This window comes from Anomaloglossus baeobatrachus, chromosome 1 (assembly GCF_048569485.1).
Source record: "Anomaloglossus baeobatrachus isolate aAnoBae1 chromosome 1, aAnoBae1.hap1, whole genome shotgun sequence".
Classification (NCBI taxonomy): domain Eukaryota; kingdom Metazoa; phylum Chordata; class Amphibia; order Anura; family Aromobatidae; genus Anomaloglossus; species Anomaloglossus baeobatrachus.
In genome coordinates this window covers 258,778,803-258,806,624 of record NC_134353.1, presented here as the reverse complement: position 1 = coordinate 258,806,624, position 27,822 = coordinate 258,778,803, and the positions used below count along the sequence as shown (strand labels likewise).

Sequence of the window (27,822 nt, the reverse complement as noted above, 5' to 3'; positions counted from 1 at the left end):
GCCACTCCCGAATCTTCCAGGACTTACTCTGAAACCAAACTTTGATGGATTTTGAGGTACTCTTGGTATTATCGTCCTGTTATAAGGTTCAGACATGTCTAAGCTTAAAGGGAATCTGTCAGCAGGATTTTTGACCTGAGAGCAGCATGATGTAGACAAAGAGATTCTGAATCTAACGATGTATTACTTAGATTACTGGCTGCAACTGTTCTGACACAATCAAAATTTTTAGCTTCAATCATGTAGCCCAGAGAGCTGTCCCGCCCACAGCAGGCTCTCAATAGAGATTGTGCATTGACAGTAAGGTGTCAATCACAACAGGTGGTGTGTCGGACTGGTGTGCTTATGACTTTGTAGTCCTGCAATGATAAGGGTCCTGCTGCTTAATCAGACTTTTGATTGGACTGTTACAAGATAGGCAACCCTGATTTCTATTTTTAACCCTTGTAGCGTGCTAGGTTCAGCTTGTATAGCAAAAAGCTGCCTACAGATTCACTTTAAGCTTTCTCTTGATTTTACCCTTCAGACACTGCAAAATTCCAGTGCCAGGGGAACCAAAACAGCCCCAGAGCATCAGTTAGCCAACACTATGCTTTACTGTAGACAGCAACAAGCCACCACCATAATTCATAGTACGGTGTTTTTTTTAATATATTCTTTATTCTTCCTCCTCTGGTGATAATGCTGATGCATAGGCCCCAAATGTTCCAGGTTTTTTTCATCACTCTGTGACATATCTATATAGTTATGATGATTTTAAAGCTGAGATTTTGGAGCTGGAGTTTGGATAACGAGACCTTCAGCGTTGAGTATGCACTTTACTGAGCAAACTAAAACCTCAGTACCTGGTGCCACCACATCTTGCTTCAGGTTGGATGGCACTTGTAGGTTTCATGATGAACTGCCTCTTCTGGAATCTGGTGGCAGCTGGGAATAGCTTCCTTTTTTTATTTGTCTGGTAGTGTAGCCAGTGTTCCTTTAACTTTGAATTTCAAAGCTTTAAATCCAACTGTCTATGAACATCAACAATTTTGATATTTTTTTCGATCCTTCTCCTTCTGTTTGCATGGCAGTGATGCCTTGCCTTAACTTTTGGGTCTACGCTTTATCATGTGATATAAAGTCACAGTCATCAAACCCCTTGTGATTCCTGGTATTTGATGTCTTTTATCTCAAGCACATGTGATCCAACTAATGAAGCCCTTGATTGTTATATCAGGTGGGATCGGGACAACACCTGATCTACAAATTTGACTGCTGGATTGCCAGACTGCTGTGCCATCGTGTCCTGCAATCCAGCAGTCTGGATGCACCAACTGTATTGTTCAATTATACTATTAAAACAGCAGCAAGACAACTATAAAAAGACGGCTTTGCTTATTGATTTTTACATATTCCTCTATTTATATGCAAGTTTATGAGATAATATCTTATATACCATCACAATAGGACACAGAACAAAGACCTAAGTCAAAACCTAATTACCGTATGCTTTCTGACTTGGAGAAATGTCTGCTGAACCACACACATTAGTCTGGACTCCATATAACATTTTCAGCTGCAGGAAGAACTGTTTAACAATACCGCTACCATCTGTAGAATTCGGAAACATACTGTACCTCTCTGTGGCACTTTTATAAGGTCTATGTTTTGTGCTAATACATTCCAGGCACAGGAAGCTCAATAGACCAGTGTAAAATGGTGATACATACTATGTGCTTTTAATATTAAACCACTGAATTGCCATATGAATAGCAAGAAATAAGTTACAAAGCCAACATTTCTTTCCCAGCTCTAGTGTAAATCCTTGAGTAAATTAATAGTGGTTAAAATTATGTCCACAGCTGCTGCGCCAAATGTGTCTATATGTTGAATTCATTGATGATAGTGTAACTTGTGTGTTATAGGAAGGGTAAAACGGACAGAATTGTGTCACAGTACAGTGAATTATTGTACTTTATCGCTAAAACATCCAATTGGCACAGCTTGTAGTAAGCGGTGTATGCTGCATTATCATGCTGCTGCACACAGATGTCTCCCGGCAATCCATCCTGATGAAGGTCCAGTTGTGACTGAGATGTTTATTTTGGATTGCAAACACCTTCATACTAAATATTGGAAATTATTTTCAAACCATTGGAGTGTCAAGTATGTCTGTCTTCACCTTACGGGTTTGGATCCGGCTTATGCACCACCAGCTGTAGAAGTGTCACGGTTACTCTATGTACTTATTAAATGCATTGATAGTATAGGGTAACTTGTGTGTTATAGGGCGGGTAAAACGGACAACATTGTGTGTCGCAATACAGTGAATTATTGTACTGTATGGCTAGAAAGTCTAATTGTCTATGTCCATAATCCAGTCATAGGGTGTTTGTAAAACTCAGGACTAGTGGACATGGATGGCAGATGCTGACCTAGGAAGTGAGTTTTCAGGAGTCATGGATCAAGACCAAACATAGACTGTACTTATTTTTACTTAGATGTACTTTTTGTACTTTATCGATGAATCAGTCTCTCAGACAAAAAGTTTGCATCAGACAACTGTCCATATTAGTGGGGTTCACGATTGGAATGGAGCAAAATAACAGTCTTTATGTAGTTCTGGTAATGTCACCCACACTTGTTATGGGCGTAGGTAGTAATGTGGGTCATTCATTATCTTCTTTCAGCAGAATTTCCTCCATGCCAGTCACTCATGCGATACCATAGATAGCACTTTGCTAGCCTCCACCTTGAGCGGGGCAAGATACACTGAGTTTTAAAAAATAACATTTGTAGTAAAAGTACCAATAAGATGTTTCAAGCACACCATGACATGACCAAAACATGAGTCTTACTCTATGGCACTTAGTTAGAACCACAAGAACTCTCTAGCATCCTTCAAATGTAATGTTCAATCCAATAACTTCATCTTTCAATATGACCATTTCTCTACATTATAGACACAGATTTTTGCAGGCTCTATTCACAGTGTTTGCAATAAATCTATTGCTCATGGTCAAACCCTAATAAATGTATTTTAGGCATACTGTTAAATAACTGCCTCTGTCATGCTTTGAATTTTTCCAACACAATTCCAACCCTTCATATGTGGAGGTGTTTCTGCTACAACACTCTTTAGTCATTTAATTTGCACAAGGAAAGACTAGAAGCAATGGGATGAAACTGAATGGATGGAGACACAGATTAGATATTAGAAAACACTTTTTGACAGTGATAGTGATCAACACAGGATCCCAAAAGAGGTGGGGAGGTCCCCTTCAATGGAAGTCTTCAAAAAAGAGACTGAACAAACATCTATGTGTGAAAATGTAGTGAATCTTGCTGTGAACAGGAGGTTGGACAAAATAATCCAGGAGGTTACTTCCAACTCTACTATTCTATGATTCTATGATATTCTGTTGAGGTGGGCTACAGGAAAAATGAAAACATTATAGGGCTCAATAAGTGTCCATTCTGTATATTATAACATAGGGAAGCCCAAATAATACTGATCATTAAACATTTTACTGCTGGATACTGTATGTGCCATCTCTATAGCTCTGTCTGGTTTGATGGAGGAAATTATGTTAAGCGGGCTTTACACGCTGCAATGTATTTTACGATGTGTCGGCGTGGTCACGTCGTAAGTGACGCACATCCGGCATCGTAAGGTACATTGCAGTGTGTGACAGGTACGTGCGATTGCGATTGAACGTTCATCGCATACACATCGTACCTTTCTGTAGAATTGCACGTCAGATTGTTCATCATACCCGGGGTAGCACACATTGCAGTGTGTGACACCCCGGGAACGATGAACAGATCTTACCTACGTTCTGCGGCTCCCGGCCAGCAATGCGTAAAGAAGGAGGTGGGCGGGATGTTTACGTCCCACTCATCTCCGCCCTTCTGCTTCTATTGGCCGGCTGCCGCATGACGTCGCTGTGACGCCAACGTCCTCCCCACTCCAGGAAGTGGACGTTCGCCGCCCACATCGAGGTCGTATGGACGGGTAAGTACGTGTGACGGGGGTTAATCATTTGTGCGGCACGTTCAACAAATTGAACGTGCCACACATACGATGGGGCGTTGCAAATCGCATACGATATTGTATGCGAAATTGCAACGTGTAAAGCAGGCTTTAGCAATCTACAGAAAGATCTTATCTAAACTCCAAATCCTAGAAATCCATGTTAAAATCTATGCTAATCCTCCATACAAAATTCCCATCACATCAAGCTGACACTTTGAATATTTATCATCCTTTAACTCAGAAATGGGATTTCTCCTGATTGAGGCCATGGATAGTTTAGATCCTCCTAGTCGGTGTGCTTGTCAGATAATACTTTGGTATTAGTGAAGGTATTTCTGCAGTTAAAATAGTGGGTACCAATGGTCTGCCTAATATAACAGACAATAATGTTTTGTCTGTTACTCTAATTCTGGATGAACGATTAAGAGGATAATAGGGATGTTAGCATCGATTTCCATTTTGACCCTTAATGAGGACCCTGGTAGAGTTCTGAACATTGTAAAAAGTTTTGACACGTCACTCTAATCATATTGCCATGTCTAGCTTCAATTCTCTTGGTCGTGACGTGAGACAGCTTTGCCTACATTAGTATGTCACCTATTTATGCCCAAGTGTTTGTATGTGGTATTGCTAAGATATCAGATCTTTATTTGGATCCTTAAGTACTGTTGTGATCTGATTCTCTACAGATCTGACCATTATGATACCATCTGGATTTTCCTATAAAACATCTATTGAATGCTAGTGCTCTTTCATGGCTGAGATCCTCCTTTGCAGAGGTAGTATATCTAACTTTACAGCTGTGGAAGCATAATTGGTAGGTTGTAGTATTATGCCGAAGATGAGCTAAGGTCAGTGGCTGTCAGCTTTAGGGGCTGAAGATTTGTAGATGCTTTCTTTTATATAGTGGAGAGTGGTACAGCCAGGATTACAATCTGCAGACCTGTCAGGAAGGACTGACCTACAACATAACTTCTCCCTGACCTGTACAATAGGTGTTAGCTGCAGAACGTTACTTTTACTAATAAGTGTACATAAAGCTGAATGATTGAACTAACTGAAATGTCTATGAATGTCCTATTCTTCTGAACGAACTTTGCTGAACTCTATTCTATACTTTGTAAATATGAAGGAATTATTGAAATGCTACAGATTTAGAAAATTTCCACATGGGAAATCTCTGCTATATGGTGATCAGATTTGGTAAAATCTCACCTACTTTACTGGGACTCTATTGCACTGAGGACTTTCTTTCCCAAAATCTGTGCAAAATGATTTTCCGCAAGGCGTTTATTTCAGCGTACGCTTCATTCTTATTCGTCCCCAATGCATAGGATGGAAAAGTTTTAGTTTTGCTTCAAGGCTTCAGAAGGCTGAATTCCAAAATGAATCTGGCATAGTTTTATGGTTTTGAGTATGGTGCAGCTCGCGTTTCTTGTGATTACCGGACAGGAGAGGTGTAGTCATTAAAAACGGCATTGTGTAATGAATTTGGAGAAACCACCTGTTATATTAGAAAAATAGAAAAATCCAGCATGGAACCAGATATCCATGGACCATGATGAAGGCTTCTTAGCTGAAAAGCATAGTCTGTACCCCTGACTGTTTGGGGTCTTTTCCAGGCATTGCTTGTCCTTGTGTTTTATTGATAAGTAATTCAGATTGTATCTTCAGGGAGGAAGTAGACAAACTCTAGTGCTACCTATTGGAAGTAGCAATCCAAAAAGTAAAAAAATTACCATTTAACGAACCTTGTCATATGCCAGATCAGAACCGCAATTTACAGAAATGGTGTTTCGGGGTGATTGCCCCTCGTCAGTGCGAAGTATGAGTTCTGAACTGGCGGTATGAGAAGCTGTACTGGGGTCTAAGGTGAAAATATTTCTTTTTGCGGGGACTGAAAAAACAATCTGGCTACCAGTAAGTAGTTTTATAGCTGCATAAATAATAAATGTTATATTTTAACTTTGGGATATCTGGTTCCATGCTGGATTTTTTTTATTTTTCTTGGACTTTGGTTTCTCTACCTTTCCATGCAAGGAACTGGAATTACATGCCATAATATTTCTAAGGACTACAATAAGTGCATTGACTATGGATTTATATTTCATTACCTGTTATATTAGTTGTGTTGAGTTATTGACATTGTTGTTTATATCACTGGTTTACTGCAAAGAGCAGAAATTTTTTGAATTTTGCTAATAAACCTAATCTGCCAAGTAGATGGAATTAATTTGATAGCATTCGTATATACAGATATGTTCTATAGCAATGCCAAGTCTTGTGCACCATCTGAGCTCTTGCCCAGCCGTGGTCTGGCCACCTGACCGATGCGGCCAATCACTGGACATAGTGGGCATACACTGGTCACTACTGCAGCTGGTGATTGACTGGAATGATCACATACCTGCCCAATCCCGGAAGAAGTGCAGAGACCGTCAATAACAACTTGTATGGAGAATATGATCTTGCTTTGACAGTTACCTTGGAAGTATCTGGAAGAAGATTCCTGCGGCACTCACAATATGTTGGTGCTCAGGTATAGGAAAGGCATCCCAAATCCAATCTAGAAAAAAATTTCGGCACACCAATCTCTTCAGGAATGATGAAGATTTATTCCATGAATCCATGCTATTGTTATGCATTTCGGCTTAAGCAGCCTTTCTCAAACACAACACCTGTAATTGAGAAAGGTTGATTAAGTCGGAACGCTTAACAATGGTATGGATTCATGGAGTAAATCTTCATCATTCCTGAAGAAATTGGAGTGCTGGTACTTTTTTTCTATATTGATAGATACTTTAGGATCCACAGATTATAACTTTATTTTATGTCCCATAAAAAAATCATAACACATTCCACATTGTTACGTATCGCTCCATTAACGACCATTTTCAGTCATGTCTTACGTTTTCGATTATGCTTGGCCAACTGTAGAAGGAAATAATGACATATTATACAACATATTCTGGAATGTCCCGCATCTCCAGATGTTGCTTAATGCCATTAATACAAGCTTATTGTGTGCATAATATATCGCATTTTAACAATTTAAACTAACATTTCTAAATCCATCTTTGTGTGTATTTTTGGCTTTCTTGTGTTTTTGCTTCATGCTTTTTGTTAAAACCTTTTAATGCAACATTATGTAGTAATGAATGTTACAACTGCTATGCTAATAAGTGTCATAAGCAATGTTAAGGTTACCATATTATCTATTGGACAGAAGATAATTATAATCTACTGATAATCCAGTATTTGTGAGGCCACAAAAACACTCTGAAAATTGAGTTTTTTGTTCCCAGGGATGTAACTCACACCCACACCATCATTCTATCTGCATGTATCATATGTGTATAGTTACCTTAAATGCTGATGTGCAGACTCCCATGATGACCAATTAGTACATATGTATAATTAATAGGGATGATCGAATACCTCAAATATTCGGCTTCGCAAATATTTTCCGAATAGGTTGCTGCTATTCACAAATATTTGATGCGCAATGTAAGTCTATGGGAAAACCGAATAACAACTATTCAGAACTATTCGGGCTTCCCATAGATTTACATTGTGCATCGAATATTCGCATAGCGGCCAGTTATTCGTCGAATATTCGCAAAGCCGAATATTTCAGGTATTCGATCATCCCTAATAATTAACCCATAAGGCATATTTCTGATTGTTATTATTTATTGCTTCTCAACTGTATTATTTGCCAAACCTAGGACTAAGGGTGAGTTTCCATATATTTGTGCCATCTGGATCAGTTTTCTTGTGTCTCGACTGATGACAAGTGATGTAAAAATGGCATCAATTATTATCAGGTTTTACTAGCAGGCCAGGGGAGCAAAGAGCCCGGTGAAGGGTCCGGAACAACAACTGATGCGAATGACTTCATTGGAAATTATGGGATCCATTCTCACATCAGTTTTCCTCCAACATTTTACTATCACGATGCAGGGGAAAAGAGCCATAAAGCTTTTTTCTTTGTTGGACATATGTCTACGTTTTGTAATAAAATCTAATAAAGTGGATCTGGCACCAGATTTTACAAAATAAGCTGCATACATTGTTAAATAGATCTGCTAAACCTGATGAGAATGAAGATGTTACATTGAAAATACATGTTAGACTATTTGTGAAAGTTTCCCCTCTCTAATATTAAAATGAGCATTTTAGTTAGAGGATGATACAGACATTCTGAAATAGTAACTACCCCAGTCCCATGCTAATTAGGATGCATGGTGGACCCTTGGAATAGCTAAGAGGCTCATTGCACCAGTCCGACCTCTGGTTTTGTATGCGCCTGCCTCTCTGGTGATTGATAGCACTGGTTTGCTTGGAGTGAGTACTATGTGCTATCAACAAAATTTGCCCAAAGGGCAACTAGAGGTACACTAAACTAAAGATTAATAAAACTTAACTTTTAATCCTAACAAATTAACACAGATCAATCTAAAATCAGTAGCAGGTAGAGCAATGAAACATATACTAAATCACGTATCCGGCCGTGGACCGGACACTATGAGTAAGGGAACAACTGTCCTACAATAATTGTCAGAGTGATATTGCCCTACCCTGATAACCTTAGCCCCCTGATGAAGCCAGACATGGTGAAACATGATGGTGATGGTATTAGTTAGCTTTTATTAGGCAGGGTAGGGCAATATCACTCTGACAATTATTGTAGGACAGTTGTTCACTTACTCATAGTGTCTGGTCTGCGGCCGGATACGTGATTTAGTATATGTTTGATTGCTCTACCTGCTACTGATTTTAGATTAATCTGTGTTAATTTGTTAGGATTCAAAGTTAAGTTTTATTAATCTTTAGTTTAGGGTACCTCTAGTTGCCCTTTGGGCAAATTGTGTTTGCATTTATCACCCCACACTGATTATGGGTATAGATTTGAGGTTTAGTTGTTTACTATGTGCCGTCAGCACTGTCAGTCACCAGACAAGGTGGTGGAAGCGCGCAAAATCAGTGACTTGATCAGTGCACTGAGCTACCTGACCATGTCAATGGGGCAGTGAGCACCCTAATTGGTATATCTGATTAGGCTTCAATTTCTGAAGACCGGAGACAGCAATTTTACTACTAAATGTGTGATTTTCATAGTGACTTTACCACCTATAAGGCTATGTGCTTGGATTATACTGTCTGTTTGGGCTCACTTTTCATTTTAGTTTTTCCTTCCCTTCTTCGAACAGCCATATTTTTTTTCCATCAATATAGCCTTATGAGGGCTTGTTTTTTGTGGGACGAGTTGTGCTTTTGAATGACACTATTCATTCTGCCTCATATTTTATTGGAAAATGATGAAAAAAATTCCATGTGCAGTGAAATTGCAAAAAAAAAATGCAATTGTACAATTGTTTTTAGGGTTTTTTATTTATCGTGTTCCACTATATGGTAAAAGTGACCTGGTAATATGATTCCTCAGGTCAGTACATTTTATTTTTATCTAAGTCGTGAAAAAAAATCTGTAGTTTGTAAAAAAAAGAATTCTGTTTTTGTCGCCATTTTTCTCATTTTTTGAGATATGAGGCTATGTGTTGGCCTGTTTTTTACATCTTGAGCTGACATTTTTAATCATACCATTTTTGGGTAGATTTGATTTTAATCACCTGTTTTTGCATTAATTAAATGGAATGGTGACCACAAAAACGTAATTTTCACATTTTTATTTTTTTCTCACTACGCCCTTTACTGATCAGATTAATTGATTTTATATTTTGATGGATCAGGCATTTCTGAACACGGCATTACCAAATATGTTTGGTTTTTATTTTTTCTATTGTTTTATTTTCAATGGGGCAAAAGGGGGTGATTTGAACTTTTAAGGTTTTTCACTGTTTATTTTTTAAAACTTTTAAAAAATTTTTTTTACTGATTTTACTAGTCCCTTTAGACTTTATGACTGACTATCTGTCCGCTTCCGCTGATCAGAGTGGTGCTTCAGCATCCCTCTGAACAGCAGAAATGCTGTTCTCCTGTGAATGCTGTCATTCACAGGAATGAGTCTTTACAGCGACAGGGGTCAGGAGCTGACACCGCGTGGTCATGACAACCCAATAAACCCCTTGATCACATCACATGGCCGCCAATGTTGGCGGAAATGACGCGATCCCCGCTGGAGTGTGTTAGATTACACTGTCATAGTTTGACAGCGCAGTCTAAGGGCGGCTTTGCACACTACGACATCGCAGGTGCGATGTCGGTGGGGTCAAATCGAAAGTGACGCACATTCGGCGTCACTTGCGATGTCGTAGTGTGTAAATCCTAGATGATACGATGAACGAGCGCAAAAGCGTCATTATCGTATCATCGGTGCAGGCTCCGACATTTCCATAATGCCGGAGCCGCGACAGGTACAATGTAGTTCCTCGTTCCTGCGGCAGCACACATCACTGTGTGTGAAGCTGCAGGAGCGAGGAACATCTCCTTACCTGCCGCCGGCGGCTATACAGAAGGAAGGAGGTGGGCGGGATGTTTACATCCTGCTCATCTCCGCCCCTCCGCCGCCATTGGCCGCCTGCCGTGTGACGTCGCTGTGACGCTGCACGACCCGCCCCCTTAGGAACGAGGCGGGTCGCCGGCCAGAGCGACGGTCGCAGGGCAGGTGAGTTCATGTGAAGCTGGTGTAGCGATAATTATCGCTTCGCCAGCTATCACAAGATATCGTACCTGCGACGGGGGTGGGGACTATCGCGTGCGACATCACAGCATCGGCTTGCGATGTCGCAACGTGCAAAGCCCGCCTAAGTGGTTAACAGGCGGGGTGGATCAGAGATCCACTAGCACATGTTAGCTGCACTTGCACTTGTCGGCTGATCGCATAAGCCGACATGTGCAGGGAATAAGGAGGCGGCCTAGGATGTAAAGGGGTTAAGAGATCCATTTAATAATGTATGTAGTTTGTAATGTGAAATCTGGTGACAGATCTGTTTCCATCATTCAACCAATCCATTAGATATGCATGGTGTAGTTCCATTGAATTCTCTTAATCATGTTTTTTTTTTATTAAAGGGAGAACCAGGATTTCTTGGCCCTCCAGGAGAACCTGGGTTACCAGGCTTACCAGGGACAAAGGTAAGAAATACCATATTTGTTTGTGGCAAGGTGTTTCTTAAGAAAACAATACCAGTGAAAGTGGAGACCACTGCCATTAAAAATAACTAAATATTGCAAAAAAAATATGAAGAGACTTTACTTCAGTATGTATTAATCCACTACTACGAAGCACCAATAAAATATAACATTTTACCCCCCAGTTTTATATAGCTATTGAGTTTATAATGAACCATTTTACTACATCGGATCACAAGGATTTGGAGATGTTTACAGCAAATGACAATAGGGGATTTTGTGATTGTCCGAGTGAATAGGAGTTAAATGGGCACATAAAAAAAAAGAATTTAAATTGATCATAGATAGCTTTATTTTTTTTAGTATTCAATGCCAAAAAAATAACCATAGATGATAACAAAAATCTAATATAATAAAGTCCTTATAAACAAAGTGTTAGGCTGGGTTCACACATAGCGACAGCGACAACAACGTTTTCTGTGATGTAACAGCGACCTAGTAAGTCGCTGTTATGATCGCTGCTTAGCTGTCAAACACAGCAACGCAGCAGCGATCATAACGTCGCTACATGTGCAGAGAGCAGGGAGCCGCGCACACTGCTTAGCGTTGGCTCCCTGCTCTCCTAGCTACAGTACACATCGGGTTAATTAACCCGATGTGTCCTGCAGCTACATGGGCAGGGAGCAGCGCACACTGCTTAGCGCTGGCTTCCTGCTCTCCTAGCTACAGTACACATCGGGTTAATTAACCGGATGTGTACTTCAGCTACATGTGCAGGGAGCAGGGAGCCGTGCACACTGCTTAGCGCTCGCTCCCTGCTCTCTTAGCTACAGTACATATCGGGTTAATTACACGATGTGTACTGCAGCTACATGTGCAGGGAGCAGGAGCCGGCACTGGCAGCGTGAGAGCGGCGGAGGCTGGTAATGAAGGTAAATATCGGGTAACCACCTTGGTTACCCTATGTTTACCCTGGTTACAGCTTACCGCAGCTGCCAGATGCCGGCTCCTGCTCTCTGCTCGCTTCATTTCATCGCTCTCTCGCTGTCACACACAGTGATCTGTGCGTCACAGCGGGAGAGCAACAATAAAAAAAACGAACCAGGGCTGTGTGTAACGAGCAGCGATCTCACAGCAGGGGCCAGATCGCTGCTCAGTGTCACACACAGCGAGATTGCTAATGAGGTCACTGTTGCATCACCAAAACCGTGACGTAGCAGCGATTTCGGTAGCGATCTCGCTATGTGTGAAGCACCCCTTAGATTTGTACACTGCACATCCAAACACACTGGTAGTAGTTTTTGGATCCCCAGAACAGAGGCTATATTTTAAAGTCCTTGATATATGTAGTAATTAACCACCATTAATTCGAGAACCTGGTGTTTAGGGCACACTCATCTCCTGCTACTCAATCTTTGGCCTCCGACACACATCTGTGCCGCCGGTACGTGTTTGCCATTTTTTCCACGTACTGGCGGCACGGAGACACGTTCAGCAATGCTACCCTATTGTAGCAGGCACACACACGTCCTTGTGCGTTTGTACGTGTGTGCGTTTTTCTACACGCTGACATGTCCATGTTTTCTCCGGCAGCACGGGTGTCACATGGCCCGCACCCGTACCACACGGATGTAGTGTGTATGCGGTCCCGTGTGACACGCGCCTGAGAAAACACACGTGTCAGTGAAAAAAACAAAACATTTACTCACCTTCTCCAGCCCTCCTGTCTCTGCCGCTGCTGTTACTTGCTGCCGACCGCCGCTCATTATGCTCATTTAATATTCACTTCACTGCGGCCGGCAGCAGCGGGGAGACGGGAGGGCTGGAGACCGAAGATCAGCACCACGGACAGCAGCGCGGACCATGTGAGTATGCAAATTACCGGTTCTACGTGTGCTATCTCGGATAGCACACGTAGAACACACGTGGACCGCACGTACCCGAGACACGTACTTACCACACTCAACACGCAGGGTAAATACGTGTCTCGCGGCATGTGCGTGTTTTTAACGGAAGTGTGTTTCAGGCCTTTAACAGTAACCTGAAGAATGAAATGTGTTAGAAAACCTGCCATGTAAAAACAATGCTGGAAACGTTCTGTACTAGGCCTTGTGCGTACGCTGTGTTTTTTTGCCGCGTTCTTGCACATTTTTTGCGTGCAGTTTTGGTCCCAAAACTGAATGCATGTCTTTCCCCCAGCAAAGTCTATGAGATTTCAGTTTTCTGTCCCCACGTTGCAGCTTTTTTTTGGCTGCATCTTTGTGGTGACCAGAAAGATGCAGCATGTCAATTCTTTCTGCATTTTTGCCAGCGTTTTTGAGCCCTTCCAGTCAATACATTTGACTACAAAAACGCACTTGGCAAAAACGTGGTAAAAAACGCAGTAAAACGTGGCAAAAAATGCATGGCAAGAGTGCTATTTTTGGGACCAAAAACGTGCAACTTTGTGGTCACCACAAAGATGCAGCATATGCACATTGCCTTAATCAGTAGATTTTTAATAATTTATCATAAGTAGATTGTTTGGAGTCTTGTTTTTTACTTGTTTTATCCTTATCTTGCCATTTTTAGACACATTGATCAAATTTTGCTCATAGTTTGAAAAGAGCAATTAGAAAAATCAAATCACACAATATGCAACAAATTTAATATGAAAGGACCAGGAGAACAGTGGAGACAAAACAGCAGGCATGAAGCACTTGTTTCATGAATTTCTGAGGGCAAAATTGGCCCAAAAAGAGATTCAACAACCCAAAGTATGGAACTGCGCCCTTCTTTGATCTTTTGCATGTAACAGTATAAGTCGTACAGTACTAGAGTATAAAAGATTGCATAAACTTATCATCACCCAACATGTTATTCACAGTTCATTTTACATAAACATTTATAACTATAACCTCTATGTATCTTTGATGTAATAGCCTGCTCAAGGATGTTTTTGCAACCTTGTAAAATGTTTCAATTGATAGATCACAAAAAAAACACATTCCGGTGAAAAATAGACTCTCTTTTTAAAGGGAACCTGTCAAATGCAATATGCACCCAGAACCACGAACAGTTCTGGGTGCATATTGCTAATCCCTGCCTAACTGTCCCTGTATCTAGTAGCATAGATAAAGAGATCTTTAGAAAAAGTATTTCTAAAGATCCTTTATGATATGCTAATGAGGCCAGCAACTAGTTGCAAGGGTGTTACTTCCCCTGACTAGGCGGCCCCCTTAGCATGTAAGAATGCTCCTGTGGGCATACTAACATGTTAATCAATGTGCAGCATCAGAGGCATGATCGCTCACCGCTCTCTGCGGCCATCGCACCCAATGCTCGATTTCAGGTCAGTGCGTATGATCAGAAGTCCCGGACTTCCAGTCATTCATACTATGAAGCCAGGTGTACGGGTCCCGGCTTCAAACTGGTGTAGTGCGCATGACTGCAAGTCCGGGGACGTTCTGATCGTGCGCACTGAGCTGAAAACCAGCGGTGGCAGCAGAAGTGAGAGTGACCATGCCTCCGACACTGCGCATCATTAGCATGTTAGGACACCCACAGGGGCGTGCTAACATGCTAAGGGGGCCAACTAGCAAGGGAAGTAACACCCTTGTGACTAGTCCCTGGCCTCATTAGCATAAGATGAAAGATCTTTAGAACTACTTTTTCTAAAGATCTCCTTATCTATGCTAGTGTATACAGAGACGGTTAGGCAGGGATTAGTAATATGCACCCAGAACTGCTCGTGATTCTTGGTGCATATTGCACCTGACAGGTTCCCTTTAAGTAAACATAAGATGGCAGAAAAAAACCCAAACTATAAAAAGGCACAAATCAATGACAAATTGACTCCTTAGGTTGTATTGACTAAAATTAGACAGTTTTAGAAAAACAGAAGATACTCAAAGTGAATACAAGATGATGTATAAGAGATCTTAAAATATATTTTAGATAGAGTGCTTAAAAATAGCTTTAAGTTTAGTTTGGCCCATTCTTTGAGTTTGCATATTTCGAAAAAGGGTATTATTATTTATCAATTTGTAGCTTATTTTCATTTCATATCCAGTCTGTGCAATAATAAAGTTAAAGGGAACTTGTCATCAGGATATTAGATCACTAACTAGAGGAATATATGAAAAGGCTCTTCCTTTAATGCTTATTAAATCAAAACCTTGCTTTTAGTATTTTGTTTGGAGATTATAGAGAAATACAGCCTTGAAGTTTTAATCTCAAGTCTAGGAAATGAATTCTGCACTTTCCGTTCTCATGCCTCTCTCTGTTTTCTCCTCCTGCTGCCGGCCTCCAGTCTTTGATGGACGGCTTACTCTTTTTTCAGTGAACTACCTTCCCTTCCTTTCATATTCTGCACAGCTTCCCTCATTGCCCAGTGTTGTCCCATTAGAGGAGGCAGCGCAAGTGTGCCGCCCCCGCGACAGCCGACGGGCTGCTTGGACCCGGATCCGCAGTGGCTCGAGGGGTCTCCGGATCCGAGGTGGGGTCGGCGCGGCTATCTCGGAAATAACAAGGGGGGGTAATCTTTTCGGTGGTGAATGGGATAATGTTCATGATGCCACCCGCGGTGTGTGGTAACATGAGGGACCACCGCTGCCGTTTGGGGGGGAAACCCAAGGACGATGGTGTGTGGCAGCTCGAGATGTTAACCCCTCCGTGGGCAGGGGGAGTGGTGTCCCGGGATCCGGTGATGGATGGAGTGGGGAACCCGTCGGGTGAAAAGGGATATCGGGTACTCACACAGTTCAAAATCACTGACGCTGACACCAGGTAAACCAAAATCTTGAGTATCCTGCTCTCTCTGGGCGAGTACGCCGGGTCCGTGCCCCTTTGGTGTTGCAGGTTGATCTGAAGCCTTGTCCCTTGGCACTGTGTGTCCCACATGTGGATCCTTCTCACATGAAGCGATTCGGGTCCCACTCACCTGCGTGGCTAGCAGGGTGAGCTTGCTCTCAGGGTTCACGCTTGGGATTTTCTGGACAGTTGTGGGAAGTCCTATCCCCCTCGTTGCGCTAGTACCCCGATTCTGGAGCAGATGACTCCTGAAGATTCCGTTCCCGTCGGGTAAATTACTGGGCTGCATGAAGCTTCTTCCCAGCCTAGGGCCCGCGTACCCCGTTGTGCCCTGGTCCCTGCCCGGTTGTAGCACAAGGCAGCCGGTCTGCTCTCTGTAGCAGCATCGAGCCCCCTGTCACTACCCCCTGCGACCAGGGTTCCAGCTCCTTCTGGCCAGGCCAACGTCTGGCACCTAGGAAGGGTACAGGAGCCCAGCTCCACAGCGTGACCTGTCCTGTCACCGCTGCTCACTGCTCAGCTACTACTCTACAACTGACATCTCTGCCCTCCCTCTTCCATCCCTCCATCTGGGTGGCCCTAGTCCCCTCAGGCTGCCCAATGGGTGGTTGGTGGGTGTGGTGCAGAGTGTTCCTCAGGATTTGTGTACACCTGTTGGTAGCAACACCAAATTGACAGGACCCGTAACCAAGGAGGAGCGGGTACCATGCAGAAGGGCAGATAGCACGGCACCCTGTGACGACCTGATAGGCCAGGGCGTCACACAAGGGTAACCTTTAGATACCTGTGGCCAGTGGCAGGCGAGCAGAAGGGGGAGAAGCCAGACATTCTCCTGCACTTCCAGTTACCACTTTAAGGCTGGATTTCTTAAGGTCTCCAATTGAAATACTACAAGCATAGGATTGATTTAATAAGCTTTTATAGGCCTTAACACAAATGCCTTTAGCTAGAGGTCTTATGTTAATGACAGATTCTCTTTAAAGGGAATCTGTCACCAGGATTTTGCAATGTAAACTGAGGACAGCATGTTGCAAGAGTTAAGCTGGGTTCACACTAAGCGACAGCGACAACGACGTCGCTGTTACGTCACCATTTTTGGTGACATAACAACGACCTTGTAAGTCGCTGTTATGATCGCTGCTTAGCTGTCAAACACAGCAGAAGCAGCGATCATTACGTCGCTGTGCTACATGTGCAGAGAGCAGGGAGCCACGCTTAGCGCTGGCTCCTTGCTCTCCTAGCTACAGTATACATCGGGTTAATTAACCCGATGTGTGCTGCAGCTACATGTCACAGTGCAGAGAGCAGGGAGCCGCGCACACTGCTTAGCGCTGGCTCCTTGCTCTCCTTGCTACAGTATACATCGGGTTAATTAACCCGATGTGTGCTGCAGCTACATGTCACAGTGCAGAGAGCAGGGAGCCGCGCACACTGCTTAGCGCTGGCTCCTTGCTCTCCTTGCTACAGTATACATCGGGTTAATTAACCCGATGTGTGCTGCAGCTACATGTCACAGTGCAGAGAGCAGGGAGCCGCGCACACTGCTTAGCGCTGGCTCCTTGCTCTCCTTGCTACAGTATACATCGGGTTAATTACCCGATGCGTACTGCAGCCACATGTGCACAGAGCAGGAGCCGGCGCTGGCAGCAAGAGCGGAGGACGGTAACGAAGGTAAATATCGGGTAACCAGGGAAAGGTCTTCCCTTGGTTACCCGATGTTTACGCTGGTTACAGCTTACCGCAGCTGCCAGTGCCGGCTCCTGCTCGCTTCATTTCGTCGCTCTCTCGCTGTCACACACAGCGATGTGTGTGTCACAGCGGGAGAGTGACGACCAAAAAATGAAGCTGGACATTCAGCAACGACCGGCGACCTCACAGCAGGGGCCAGGTCGTTGCTGGATGTCACACACAGCGACAGCGACGGGACGTTGCTGCAACGTCACAGAAAATGGTGACGTAGCAGCGACGTCGTTGTCGTTGTCGCTGTGTGTGACACCAGCTTTAAAAACATCTGTGTTTGTCTTATCTGAACTATTGTTTACTCATACTAAATGGTTTATTGCTCTTTTATTAACATTGGTGAGGCTCAGTGACTCCTGCAGATTCCAGCAGCCCCCTGCTGTGATTGGCATCTCACAGTCAATGCCCAATCTCTATCAAGAGGCTGGTGTGGGCGGGGACAGCTCCCAGCTCTGCTACACTCATTCTGAGATAAACTCAGAACGGCTGCACACAGTGAGTTAAGATAAATGTGGTAAGTTTTAGGATCTCTGCCCCTACATTATGCTGCTCTCAGATGAAGTAGCACAATCCTGTTGACAGATTTCCTTTAACATGTTACTATCATGTGCTATTTTTGTATATTCATGAAGTATTTTAACCTCTTAACGACACATGACGTATTGGGTATGTCATGGATCGTGTCAGGTTAATCCCTACCTGCTGCTGCTGGCAGTGGGCAGCAATCGTTGCACATGTCAGATGATTTGAACAGCTGACTTGTGCGGCTATCAAGCACGAGTGGATTGGTTAACCACTCATGCCTGTTAACCCGTTTCTATGGGGAGATAAGGTATGCACACCAGTGACTATGTAAGGGGAATACATGGAATAGCAGAAACTGCTGTGTGAATACTGACATGAAAAATTCAATAGCTGTATGTAAGGATGAAATGTGAAAAATGCAATCTGCATTACTGCCATGAATATATGAATAGAGAGAAATTTAGCTACTGAATTGATCAATGCAATAGAGCCCCAACACTACGCCAAAGTATTTCTCTACGTTGGGGTCCCTAGCTTGTGTGTGTCCTCTCATGCAGTTAAAAAACTTACCGTGTATGGGAAGCTGAGACCCAGGTTATATATACGATGTGGATTGGCAATAGGTGTGTATGGGGAGGGTTCACAAACGAAAAACTACTAACAAATACAAAATAACGTTTGGAACTCCATTCTATGTCTGAACTGGGTGCAAAAACCTAAAAAAACATCACTATGGGGAGATAAGGTATGCACACCAGTGACTATGTAAGGGGAATACATGGAATAGCAGAAACTGCTGTGTGAATACTGACATGAAAAATTCAATAGCTGTATGTAAGGATGAAATGTGAAAAATGGAATCTGCATTACTGCCATGAATATATGAATAAAGAGAAATTTAGCTACTGAATTGATCAATGCAATAGAGCCCCAACACTACGCCAAAGTATTTCTCTACGTTGGGGTCCCTAGCTTGTGTGTGTCCTCTCATGCAGTTAAAAAACTTACCGTGTATGGGAAGCTGAGACCCAGGTTATATATACGATGTGGATTGGCAATAGGTGTGTATGGGGAGGGTTCACAAACGAAAAACTACTAACAAATACAAAATAACGTTTGGAACTCCATTCTATGTCTGAACTGGGTGCAAAAACCTAAAAAAACATCACTATGGGGAGATAAGGTATGCACACCAGTGACTATGTAAGGGGAATACATGGAATAGCAGAAACTGCTGTGTGAATACTGACATGAAAAATTCAATAGCTGTATGTAAGGATGAAATGTGAAAAATGGAATCTGCATTACTGCCATGAATATATGAATAAAGAGAAATTTAGCTACTGAATTGATCAATGCAATAGAGCCCCAACACTACGCCAAAGTATTTCAGTTCAGACATAGAATGGAGTTCCAAACATTATTTTGTATTTGTTAACCCGTTTCAGCACACTGTGAAAATGTCACAGCGCGATGTAACAGCAGGCCACGGTAAGCATTCACTTACCCGACTCCATCGGAAGTCATGTGATGTGATCACGTGGATCCAATCATTGCCATGGTAGAGCAGGGTCATATGATGACTCCTGTAGCTATCATGACTCAGTTCCTCATACAGCCGGCAGACTGTCATTTGTAATAGGAGAGCTGCTTTTCTGCAGATCTTAGCGGTGTAGCTGTGATCTGTAAAAATGGAAAAGCGATCAGACAGCTGATCATTATAGTCCACTAGGAGGACTAGTAAAATAAAAAATAAAAAAAAAGTTAAAAAAAGTTTTAAAAAAATAAAAAACCTAAAAGTTCAAATCACCCCCTATTCACCCCAAAATGAAAATTAAAGGGTTAAAAAAAATAAAAAATCTACACATATTTGGCATCGCCATGTTCAGAAATGCCCGATCTGTCAAAATATAAAATCAATTAATCTGATTGGTAAACGGCGTAGCAGCAAAAAAATTGCAAACTCCAAAGTTACGTTTTTTGGTCGCTGCATATTTTGCAAAAACGTCAGTTCAAGATGCAAAAAATAAGCCGTCACTGACCCATAGATCCTGAAAAATGAAAACACTACGGATAACGGAAAATGGCGCAAAAACCGCGCCATTTTTTGGGACAAACTTCTGAATTTTTTTAACCTTTTAGATAAAAATAAACCTATATATATATATATATATGTTTGGTATCTACGAACTCATACCGACCTGAGGCATCACACTGAGACATCAGTTTAACCATATAGTGAACACTGTGAATAAACTATCCCAAAAACAATCATGCAATCGCACTTTTTTGCTATTTTTTTTGCACTTGTAATTTTTTTTGCTGTTTTTTTGCTGTTTTGCAGTACACTATATGGTAAAACTTATGGTGTTATTTAAAAGTAGAACTCATCCCGCAAAAAATAAGCTCTTATATGCAAGATTGACAGAAAAATCAAAAAGTTACGGCTCTCGAAAGAAGGGGAGCGAAAATAACCCCCGGAAAAATGGAAAATCGCTCGGGGTTGAAGGCGTTAACAGCTTCTTGGTCAATAAATTGGACTTGATTTTTGAATAGTTTGAGAAAAAAGCTCTTCAGATACATGACAAAAAAATTAAGCCTGTGTTCCATATCGAAAGCAATCATTAGAGAAATATCAGCAAACATGTTATTTTAGGTTGTTTAGCAACTGGTATAATTTACTTTAACCTTCAGCCCTGATTATTTAGATTGCCTGAAATTCTCTATTTTTAATGGAGTAATTTTCCACAAATATAGACAATTTATTGCTGTTTTCTTTCTGCATATTCTGCAGACAAAGACGCTATGTAGAGCCAATTTCCAACCTTTCTATTATCCACACTGATACATTTAACCCTTTTTAGAGATAAAGAAAAGGAACCTCTCAAAGCTTAGGGATAACTTAAAGGCATATTAGCAGTTTTAAGCCTACAAAAGTGCAAGTAGCCCTAAATCCAGATATCTATTTAAACAGAACCTATCACCAAAATGGGCCAGAAAATAAGTGTTTTTCTAAATATGATTGATTAAAAGAATTAATAAACTCTAAAGAGGGCTTTACACACAGCGACATCGCTAGCGATGTCGCTGGTGAAAGCACCCGCCCCCTTCGGTTGTGCGTCATGGGCAAATCGCTGCCCGTGGTGCACAACATCACTAACACCCGTCACACATACGTACCTGCCTAGCGACGTTGCTGTGGCCGGCGAACAGCCTCCTTTCTAAGGGGGCGGTTCGTTCGGCGTCACAGCGGCATCACTAAGCGGCTGCCTAATAGAAGCGGAGGGGCGGAGATGAGCGGGACAAACATCCCGCCCACCTCTTCCTTCCTCATTGCGGGCGGCCGCAGGTATGGTGATGTTCCTCATTCCTGCGGTGTCACACATAGCGATGTGTGCTGCCGCAGGAACGACGAACAACCTGCATCCTGCAACAGCAACGATAATTGGGATTAGAATGACATGTCAACGATCAGCGATATGGTGAGTATTTTTGATCGTTAACGGTCGTTCCTGCGTTTCATATGCAACGACGTCGCTAACGAGGCCGGGTGTGTGTCACGAATTCCGTGACCACAACGACATTTCGTTACCGATGTCGTTGCGTGTAAAGCCCGCTTTAGCCTACCAGTATGCAAAGGACCTAACACTCCCGCAGTAGTCTGTACGTCTGTGTTATGTGATACCAGCATGCTCTGTGGCTTCCCACAACCTTCCAATGGCAACATCATAACACAGGATCCCATGAATTATTTGGAATCTTGCAGCTTTATCTAAATCAGTTCTGTCTATAGCAATAATATTGCATTTTACCGTACTTCCTAAATTAATTTTATGGTTATTTCAATAACTTCAGTGTGCTTCTTGTACGATGCACACGACACTTCCAGTCTCGAAGATAACAGTCTACTTTTCCAGTTTACATTTATGGGCAATTTCAACCATTAGTAGCAATAATCAGTTAGTGTATTGAAATGAACAATCGTTCGTTTTTACTGTCGACTGATCAACAATCACAATCGTTCAAAACAACTGTTAGGCATGTCGATCTCTATTGGCTGAACATAACTGTTGGATGCATCATAGGCCAAAACAATCCAGCACTAACCAATGTAGCCAGTGATGTGTTTGGAGATATCGATTAATGATTTTTCATCAATCTATTATCAGCTGAAGTTTATGGGGACCTTAAATGGAAGACAACATCAAAAAATGACCTACTGTTTAAATAAGGTTTTTGTTTTACATATACTTAAAAAAATTACCAGGTCACAATTACCTTTGCACTCACCCAATACATACTTTAATACAAAAGATAGCGTCAGCCATGTACATGTGTTGTTTCCTGAAACAAGAGAAAAAAAGGAAGTAGGAGTCTAAAAACAATACATTTAGCATTGTGAAAACTTCATGCTTTCTGTTTATGTTATTTTTAAAGGGATTATGTATGACTTAGACAACACCTTCTTATTCCTTATGTGCACCCCCATAAAATATAAAAAAAGCCTATACTCCCCTCCAGTGCTATCACAGTTCCGTTGATGTCAGAACTTGCATACAAAGGGCTCATGTGATATTGTTATGATACGCGAGCCCCGCTTCCACTCAGCGCCGGCTTCTCATGCCCTGCCATTATCAGGACGTACGCTGCAACCACAGCACTCACTTCCTGTTAATTTCTTAATTTGCTGATGATGGAGCACAAGAAGCCAGTGCTGATTAGGCGTGCAGTTCAAGTGTCATAACAATGTCATGTGAGCCCTAGGAATGTGATTACTGACATCAATGGAACCATGCTGGCACCGGAGGTGAGTATAGGTGTTTTTATTTTTATGGGGCCTCACATGGGGATTGAGAAAGGGTTGTACAAGTAATGGAAAATTATTTTAATACAAATTGTGATTATTTTTTTTTTTACATTTCCCAAACAAAATTAAGAAATGCATTTAACACAAAAACCTTATTCAAACAGTAGGTTATTTTCTGGTGCTAGCTTCATTTATAAAGGTCAGTCCATGGAGATATAAAATTATTCTAATGGCCATACCCTCATAAACTATAAGATAACATCCATAGTGTTATTTCCCATCCTCACAGTCCTGCACTTCAGTGTGATGCTGAATCTGCTCCTTGGTGCTCCCCCTCACTTTTGGGACATTACATCACACATGCGGGCATGACCTGCTTCATACTGCTAATAGCTGCCAGCCCTGGATAATATATGCTTTTATTCAGTCTGAAATCAGGGGGTGTGACGGGGTGTTGCCTGCTCCCTGATTTAGGACTGCAGGTAAGCAGACATTATCAGGTGTCTTACAGATACTAGAGGCAGAGAACATGTCATACACCCTGCCATGCCCCCCTGATCTCAGACTGAATAGGTATAGCCATTATCAGGGGACTGGCAGCCACTAACACCATGGAGCAAGCCACACTCCGTGATGTGTGCAGTAACATCCCAGAGGGGAGGGGGAGCACCAAGGATCAGCTCCAGTACCATACTGAATTGCAGTTACTGTGGTGGTGGGGAGCAACATTATGAATGTTATCATTATGTTTATAAGAGCATCATCATTAGAATATTTTTTTTTATCTCACCACAGTACCCCTTTAAATGTGGTCATAGATATAGGGGTCTGGGAAGGAACATGGCAGGGAGTGTCCACCCATAAAGCCAGAGGAAATTAAGAAATAAGTTGCCAGGATACATAATAAAGGGATGAATACAGATATATAGGGAAGAAAAGGGGTCATCTGCAGAGAGCTGTCGGTGTAAGATTCGAAAAGGTAAGCAGAAAATAAGGTTTGATGGGTAATAAAGTATATTTTGTCTTATCATTTGCATTAATAGGGAGAACGTGGTGAACTTGGTCCTCCAGGAAGAGGAGAAAGAGGTCTCCAAGGGGTCTCAGGTGTAAAGGTATGACCTACACATGTACTGGGTGTTGTCAGGCGGATTAGTGCAGCGTAACCTATTTGTCATTCCCATAAATCAAACATGTTACTACATTGCAGTAGATAATAAATATTCCTTTTATTGTCTTCACCCAGCATTAATTATATCAACAAGTAAGATTTGCTTATTATGACTTTGTTCAGTTCCTGACATTTCTGGTGCTCAGATGGGTTTTTAATCATTGTCCGGGAGACCACATAGCTACACCTCGTGGTGGACCTCCGGATAAGGAAATTCATAACATCATAAAGCGGTGATATATTAAGTGGCTTCCTTGGAAGGTCTGACTGCTTTTCAGCAAATACTTGTCTTGTACAATATCCCTTAATTACAGTCATGAACTTGTGCCGTGAACTCTCCTGACCTGTGTATCATGAGTGTATACCTTATTTTAAGATGTGTCAGGGGAAACGAGGATATCTCTTTCAGCTTGTAAATTCCTGAATGCAGGTTCATGACGTATCTAAAAGGGATAATTGGGTCTCCCATGTACAAAACCCTTCTTACCCACTCTACTTGAAATGAAGACATAACAACTTTTTATGGGCGAATGGCCACAGCTTTTATTTAAACGGTATACATGTATCACAACTTGCGGCTCGACATGCCACCCTCTTTTAACATAAACCGATACATGTATACCCTCCCAACTGACAAACAACCGATAGGTCCGTCCAAGAAGCCAATAATCATCCTTATCCCCTGGCCGTAACATACCACTGGCCCAGAGGACCACCTCGGCTGTGACCAACCAACCCAAGGTGTGGGGTAATAACGTTCCATCGTTAAAATACCCCTCCCCAGAACCTGCAGGACCTACGCCCACAAGTTCCCAATCCTGTCTGAAGCCACTACCCCTGAGTGACTTCATACTCCCCACCGACTATCGGTGCTCCCAGCCTCTAGGAACGGACCTATCCCCCCGCTGCGACAAACAAAGAAACCACCATATCAACCCTTTGATGTTATTTTTTTTTTTTTTTTTTTAAACTTTTAATTGTTTTTTTTTTTTTTTTTTTTTTTTTTACATTAAGGGCGGGTGGGCGGGCCACACACGAAATGGCACCCACGGCAAAGAGGAGGTACTGCTAACGACTGCCCCTTATAAACCCCCCCTTTCTCTCCCCACCCCTTATGACCTCTGGCCCAATCCTCGCCGCTCACCAAACCACCAATCCCTTCATCCCTTACACAGCCCTATTCCCTCCACATTAACCCCTTCCTACCCTATACCCTCCCGATAGTCATGGGGCTCATTCACCCCTATGGGGCTCATTGCCCATCTTGACGTATCTAAAAGGGATAATTGGGTCTCCCATGTACAAAACCCTTCTTACCCACTCTACTTGAAATGAAGACATAACAACTTTTTATGGGCGAATGGCCACAGCTTTTATTTAAACGGTATACATGTATCACAACTTGCGGCTCGACATGCCACCCTCTTTTAACATAAACCGATACATGTATACCCTCCCAACTGACAAACAACCGATAGGTCCGTCCAAGAAGCCAATAATCATCCTTATCCCCTGGCCGTAACATACCACTGGCCCAGAGGACCACCTCGGCTGTGACCAACCAACCCAAGGTGTGGGGTAATAACGTTCCATCGTTAAAATACCCCTCCCCAGAACCTGCAGGACCTACGCCCACAAGTTCCCAATCCTGTCTGAAGCCACTACCCCTGAGTGACTTCATACTCCCCACCGACTATCGGTGCTCCCAGCCTCTAGGAACGGACCTATCCCCCCGCCACAGACCGGCCACGTGACCCCTTACGTGGCCCGGGCCCCCCACACCCCCAGGGCTTGCTCCAGACCATCCCGCAAACCAAGCATCCACAAGTCCAAGCCAATATCTGTGAGATGCACCCCATCTCTCCGCAAATATTGCCCTGACGACTCCTCCAATTCCTTATGTCGCACCACCAAGCCACCATTCCGCGTCACAAACCGGCCAATCGCCCTATTCAACTTAATACGTGCCCTATTAATCCGGTCAGCCGACCTCCCAAAACGCCAGTTCTCCCTAGCCACAATATCCGACCATACTATAATAATACCCGGGAACGCTCTCCACAGGTGCAGAAGATCCAACTTAATGTCCCTTTTTAATTCCCTCGCTGTCCGCACCCCTAGATCATTTCCACCCACATGCAAAATGAGAACATTAGGATCCTGGTCGATCCTGCTATAGTACGCCACCTCTGGCCGAACTCTCCCCCAGGTCATGCCCCGAATCCCGATCCATTTGACCCGTGCCTCCGTTCTCGCCACTCCAAGTTGCCGACCGTCGGAACGCACAGCCGCCCGCAACGCTCCCCAGTAAACAAAGGAATGCCCGAGAATCCACACCAGGCACACACCTAAAAAATATAAAACCAAGAATAAACAGCAACTGAACGAAAAAACCATGTCTCACAATAAACAGCTATTGACCCCCGTAATTCCAAACCAGCCGAATCACTCCCCCTCACCCCTCAGCAGGTGAGGCCTCACGTACAAACGGAACCTGGACGACTCCCATCTCCCAATACGCCGGATACAATCATCGCTCAAACCCCACCTGGCCGCCTCTGTCGCTGCCCCAATCCGAAAAGAGTGTGACCCATAGCCACCCGGCACCTCCCCCACTCGTGCCAACACAGTTTTGAAAACCGCAATAAACTGGAATCTGGACAATGCAGATCCATCCCTGTGTCTCAAGAAAACCCCAGGATAACCTCCCCTTATCTTCAAAAACTCTGTTACCTGCCCAACCGGGCACAATGGGTGTCCCGGAATCCCATACAAAACCACCAGGCGCCCGCGCCCCACCTGATCCGTTTTGGAAAAACGTAATCGACATTCCACTCGATCTACCCCAAGCGTTACGTCTCCCAATAACAACCCTCCTACTACCTGCTTCGCCGGGCTAACCAGCTCGCCAATCCGAAAGGCCCCGAAAAAGGCCAACACAAATGCCACTGCAAACAACCTCTGTTCGTAAGGGGATGCACACACGTCCCCCAAGCACCCCACTAAACGCACTAACAATGGAAGCGATATCGGCCGCCTAGAGTCCCGCGACCGCGCCCCTCTTCGAAAACCCTTCATGGCCTGCCGTACTAGAAAATCCTTCGTGGCATCCCGCACCCCTTGCAACTTGAATAAAAAGGCCAAAGCTGACAACCGGTAACTCATTACCGACACGGACCGCCCCGCTGAAAAATCGCCACTAATCACCGCCAAAACCCCCACCACTCGGCCATGATAACCCGGCTCCATGCCCTCCGACCTGCCTAACTCTTCCCACTCATTCCACACTGCCTGGTATCGGCACCAAGTAGCCTCAGACACCGATCTCCTAATGCCCTCCAAAGCTACACCAATGCTAGATCCCACAACCATTCCGGACATAGCGCTCCATCGTCGTCTGCTCCCGGCACCAGCCTTCTGAACCTGCGAAACTGAAACCGAGACAGCGCATCAGCCACCTCGTTCTGAACCCCCGGCACATGCCTCGCCACAACACAAATGTTCAGTGCCAAGCAACGGAGCACCAGATGCCTCAGATACCCCACCACCGGGGGAGATTTTGCTGACAACGAATTGATCGAATGAACCACCGCCATATTATCACAATGCATGCAAACCTTTTTTCCCGAAAATTCAGAGCCCCACAGCTCGAGCGCCACTATGATCGGGAACAATTCAAGC

At 43.2% G+C, this 27,822-nt stretch overlaps 1 protein-coding gene across 1 annotated transcript in view; it reads left to right on the top strand.

Annotated features, from left to right (window-relative positions):
* The window catches only part of LOC142311129 (uncharacterized), a 237,355-nt gene that overhangs the window by 105,079 nt on the left and 104,454 nt on the right, over positions 1-27,822 (top strand). Inside the window, exons 15-16 of the mRNA XM_075349272.1 lie at positions 11,051-11,113; positions 24,017-24,085. Of these exons, the coding sequence (XP_075205387.1) occupies positions 11,051-11,113; positions 24,017-24,085 (132 nt within the window). The remainder of the gene's footprint in view (positions 1-11,050; positions 11,114-24,016; positions 24,086-27,822) is intronic.